Source organism: Miscanthus floridulus, chromosome 17 (assembly GCF_019320115.1).
Source record: "Miscanthus floridulus cultivar M001 chromosome 17, ASM1932011v1, whole genome shotgun sequence".
Classification (NCBI taxonomy): domain Eukaryota; kingdom Viridiplantae; phylum Streptophyta; class Magnoliopsida; order Poales; family Poaceae; genus Miscanthus; species Miscanthus floridulus.
Window position 1 is genome coordinate 5708151 of NC_089596.1, and position 5013 is coordinate 5713163.

At 50.1% G+C, this 5013-nt stretch overlaps 1 protein-coding gene across 6 annotated transcripts; it reads left to right on the forward strand.

Moving 5' to 3' along the window:
- Positions 1 to 1299: 1299 nt before the first annotated feature.
- LOC136518773 (uncharacterized) lies at positions 1300 to 4777 on the forward strand. Of its 6 annotated transcripts, XR_010774610.1 has the most exons (6): positions 1300 to 2472; positions 2572 to 2848; positions 2957 to 3020; positions 3097 to 4141; positions 4219 to 4304; positions 4380 to 4777. XR_010774610.1 is itself a non-coding variant. In XM_066512468.1 (5 exons), the coding sequence occupies exons 1-5, from the start codon at positions 1513 to 1515 to the stop codon at positions 3359 to 3361; spliced, it is 1485 nt and encodes a 494-aa protein (XP_066368565.1). In that variant the 5' UTR covers positions 1300 to 1512; the 3' UTR covers positions 3362 to 4777. The 6 variants fall into 6 exon arrangements, 3 of the variants coding, with proteins under 3 accessions (XP_066368565.1, XP_066368563.1, XP_066368564.1); XR_010774609.1 differs by having other exon boundaries at positions 3097 to 4304; XR_010774608.1 differs by having other exon boundaries at positions 4219 to 4777.
- The last annotated feature ends 236 nt before the right edge of the window (positions 4778 to 5013 follow it).

Consider the following 5013-nt stretch of genomic DNA (forward strand, 5'->3'; position numbering starts at 1 on the left):
GTCGTTGTAGTCTTGAGTTTCTTGTATTCTTGGTCCTTTGTCTTTGGTTCCGAGCCTCCGGAAGTAGTTGAAATGAAAACCGGGTTCCCTAGCTTAGTGTTGATTAGGCTATGGTGCTGGTCGAGCCTCCGAGCGTATATCCGTGTTGTTTTGTTCAGGAAGAAATCGGATGCGAGGTCCTGGCGTATTCTTTGATGGTCTGCTGTTGCCAGATGTAGTTGTATGGTGGTGGTTGAGTGTAAATGCCTTTTGTTCACGGGTTGTACTGTGCTGGTATATTCTTCCGAATATGCCCGTCTTCGAGTACTGCTTCCTCTCGCCTGAGTCATCTATTATTGAGTCCTGTCTTTTCACTGTGTCCTTTGTTAGGCTTATTTCGTTGGTACTCCTAGTCCATGTGCGCTGATCCTTTGGTCTATAAATACTGTCCCTGGAGTGCTTGTTTTCATTCATTGGATATTCTGTTGAAACCTTGGTGGTCATGAACATGGTAGTTTGTGAAGTAGAGCAGCCCCCGGGCATGTTTTGTAGTTCCTGTATGTCTTGTCGTAGCTGGAGGAAGTCTTGTGATAGGGATTAGAGGTAGGCTAATCCCGCGACAGCATTGTGCCAGGATGTACGTGGTGGTAGTTGGAGGAAGTCTTGTGATGTGGGCTTCGTTCCTTCATCCTGGCAGTTCTGGGTTGATCCTCGTCGCCTGTCTTGAGACCGTCCGGTGCAGATCAACACCATATCCAGCATCACATCGGTCTTGGGTAGACAGATGCCTGCCGGCCTTCTATGCTCCATGTTGCCCTGCCGTGCTGTCGATTTCCGCCTTGGATGCACTGCGTCCGTCCTTTGAAGAAAACAGTGTAACTGATGGCGGTTTGTCCTTCCGAGTAGCAATTTGGGACACGTAGTCGTTCCAGAGCCTAGTCGTGTCCGTGTTCCTCTTTGCTACTTTGCTTTTCGTGGTGCCGAGTTCGTTGGGTCTTGTAAGATTTGTAATCTTCTATTTTTGAAGTCGCTTGTAATGTAACGAATCTTGTCTTCTGAGTTGTCTTTGACTTTTCTGTTGTGATCCCTATCGTTCGTGAGACTACCGAGTTCTTTCTTACATAACCGGGTTCTTTTGTTCCTCGTGAGGTAGCCCTTTCTTTCTTCTTTCTTTCTTCTTGGTTTGACGGGTTGTTCTTGTATCAATCTGATAACCCTAGCCGTGGCGTTGGACGGATAAGTCTGAAATCTGCCCGTTGGTTTGTACCATTGTGAGGATTCGTGCCCTCCGTCGTTTTAGCTGCGTCGGTAAATGGACCGTTGCGTTCCCACATTGTGTTTTAACGGGCTTTGTGGGCCGTTTGTATCACTGAAAAATCTATTTAAAGACCTTTTATCTTCCTTTCCCTTGTCGCCCAGCTCTTGCCTTTAAACCCTAGCTCTCAGAAATCCGCCGCCGTCATTGTCGCCATCACCCGAGCACCATCATTCTAGCTTCATCTTCCTTAGTGCCTTTTTTGCTTCCGCCAGTTCATGGGAAAGAAGAAAACCGCAAGCAAGTCTCAGGCGACCTTCGTGGACGAGGAGTCATCCCTGTCTTTGATTGAAAACCAGGAGTTCGTGGCCATGAGGGCAGCTCAGAAGGTTTGGCCGGCTCCAACAACAAGCGAAGACCAGCTGCGCGAGCTCGTTAGCGACGGCTTGATCCAAAGCAAAGTCATCGCTGAATGGAGAGTTCCGGGCGAGCATCGGGTTCCGGCTCCGGGTCCTGGTGAGATTGTCCTTTTTGTTTCCTTTGTCCGCGCTGGACTTTGTCTTCCTGCTTCCGCCTTCCTTCATCAGTTTCTTGGTTATTTCGGGGTTAGTCTGAACCATCTAACCCCCAATGCCGTTCTCCATCTTTCTGTTTTTGTTCACCTTTGTGAAGCCTTCCTTGGGATCCCTCCTTCTCTATCTCTTTTTCGCTTTTTCTTTCGTCTGAAACCTCAACCCCGCCGTGAAGAAACCAGCGCCCTCGGCGGTTGCGGGATTCAGTTTCGCCAGGGTCTCAAAATTAAGTTTTTTGATTATGACCTGGTCGATTCTGTCAAAGATTGGCGTGCCGAGTGGTTCTACGCTGCCAATTTGATCCCTTCTCTTGTCGTTCACTCCGGATCTGGTCCTGTGGTGAATGACCGATGGGACAAGAAGCTTGAGTCACCTGCTGAGATTCAAGCGATCCAGCCACTCCTTGATAGGATTAGCATGCTGAAACAGCAGGGTTTGACCGGCTTTGGTATTGTTTCAAGCTTCCTTCGTCGCCGGGTTCAGCCTTTGAAAGAGCGGGAGCATCTCGGCTTTGAGTATTCTGGGGCCGAGGATCCTTCACGCATGGTCCCAGCTCTTGAGCTGACCGGTGAGGAGGTACTCGAGCGCCTCCAGAAGATGCTGAAAGGAGTGAGCGTCATTCCTCCTGCCGTCTCTGAGTTCTCGGCCATCAACCCGCCCCCAGCTGTGAGTTGTCTATCTTTTTGTTTGAGTTCTTTATGTACTCTTGCTGCATCCGTTCTTGCTTAGCTTTTCCTTGTCTCGGTGTTTTATCTTTTTTCGCAGGAGCTTGGGCGGAACTTTGTCGATCCGATCCCCCTTGATGTTCTCCCTGCCGTGGCGGAGACTGGGGATCGTCTAGCTGGTACTTCTGCAATTAGTAAGTCTCAAACCTTTACAGCCCTTCCTGGGGTTTCTTTCAGATTTGTTGATGTATATGAAGAATATGTTCCTCGTCTAGTCCCTCGCGGTCCTCGCAGTGTCCCGAAGAGGGGGCGAATGGACGGGTCTTCATCTGGCTTGCCTGTCTCCAAGAAGCCTCGCAAACCAAGTACTCCCTCAGGTACTCCAGTTGTTGCTAGCATGCTCTTAGGTGAGCACATTTAATACTCTTTGTTCTTTTATTTTCATGTTTCTCTCTTGAACCGAGTACTTTTCATCTCCTTTTCAGCAGGTGCTCTGGTTTCGTTGGCTGAGGAAGAAGAGGATGATGAAGTCCCCCTCATCATGCGGCGGTGAGTTGTTTTTCATATTCTTGTTGCATTGAATTTCTCCTCTTTGTTTTGAATTTTAGTCTTGAACTTTTTGAAGTAATCGGAGGTCGGGTGTGAGTTCTTCCGAGGCTCCCGCGCCGACTTCTTCTGAAGCTCCGGTGTCGAGTTCTTTGGTTGCCTCTGTCCCGAGCTGTACCGCTCCTCCGGTGCGGAGTTCTTCCACGGCTCCAGCCCTGGCTTCTTCCGCGGCTCCGTTGTCGGCTGTCCCGCTCCCGTCGCCGGGTGGCGGGGACGTCTTCGCCGTCGTGGTTCCCCCTGCGAGGCTTTCTCTTGGCTTCGCGAAGAAAAAAGTAGTCGGGTGAGTAGATTCTAGCTTTATCTTTTTGGCTTTTATCTTCCTTCCTCTGGTTTTTATTGGTGCTTCCTTTTATCACTTTTCAGTGTTTCGTCTTCTCTAATTTCTTCATCGACTTCTTCTCTGCCTCCCGCCGTGCCAACGAGTTCCGAGCCTCGAGACTCACAACATTCTGTTGATGAAGTCGCCGCGGGGGCTTCAGAGCTACCTGGCGGAGTTGCGGACTTGGTCGCTCCGGAGGTAACTGTGGCCGTCGCGCCGGGTCCTTCTGAGGGTTTGGCTCCGGCTTCCCTGGAGGTTGCTTTGGTCGTTCCTTCTTCGCCCCAGCCGGCCTCTCCTTCCCCTTCTCTTGCTTCCGGCGGCCCCTCCTTTTCCGGTGACGTGGTGCAACAGTTCGATGCCACTCATCGGTTATCGGAGCTGACCGCAGCCTGGGGGAGCTTGTCGACCCTCGCGACTTCTTTTGGTGAAAAGCTCCAGGTAGGTTTTACTGCCACTCCTCTTTTGCATGCTTGTTTTTCTTCTATCCTTACGCCTTGTTTCTCTTTGCCTCTTTTTGCTCAGTCTTTCTCTCGTGATCATTCTGGCTTCTTTTTCTCATCTGAAAATGAGAGGAAGTTGTCTTCGGAGGTGGACGCTCTGAAAGCCGATCTTGACCTCCTCCGGGCTGAGTTGGAGACGGAGCGTCAAATGCACCAAAAGGAGGAGAAAGCCCTTCGCGCCCGGGTAGTGGAGACGGAGAAACAGAGAGATGCTGCGGTGGAGTCTGCGAAGAATGAATGCAAAGGTGCCGCGGGTTCTGCCTGTTTCTTCTTGTATTTTGACTTCTTTTTCCGCTGACTTGTTCTTGGGTGTCCTGTCTAGCTCTCCGAGTTGAGAAGCAGAAGCTCTCGGAGAGTATTGATGAAATGAGGGCCCTTGTCCGTTCTAGTCATAATAGAGCTGAGGAGGTAATTACTCATGCTGAGGAAGAACTCGCCCTTGCTAAGCTGATTAGGCGCGGAGCTGACAGAGATCTTGTGCAGGCCCAAAAAACTATTGAAGGCTTGTCCGGGAAGCTGGCGACGGCTACTGAGAATTGGAATGTTTTGTGGAAATCTTTTCGTTCAGTAGCCGATGTCCTCCGGACTCCAGCGGATGACGGGCAATCTTGGGCGCAGTTCATTCCCCGGATTCCGACTCGTTTCCAAGAGTTCGCGAAGAGGTGTGCCCAAGTATGTACCAAGAATGTGCTGGCCCAGGTCCGGGTCCTTGCTCCAGAGGCGCCTCTCTCCAAGATAGCAGAAGAAGCTGAAAGCCAAGAATATCTTGACGCCGTTGAGAGGATGGAGTCTGAGGTCGAAGGTCTAGCCAGTAGGGTTGTAGACAGTCTAAATATTGACATTTCCCTTTCTGATGACAACGCCTGACTCGATTGAGCATCCCCTTGTAATATTACACTCCTTTTTAAATGAAGATTCTTTATTTTTGTTGATGTATTCTTTGCCTGGGTGCGGTTGAAGTTACTTGACTTGCTGAGTACTTTGTCCTGTTCCCGTCTCTGCTCCGCAAAACAACTCTGTGCGTTATTCTGACGAGACCCCTCGATTTGTCGAGTACTTTTCTTTTCTTCCTCCTTTGTGATCCGTCGAGTGCTTTGTCCGTGCTATGACTTGTTAG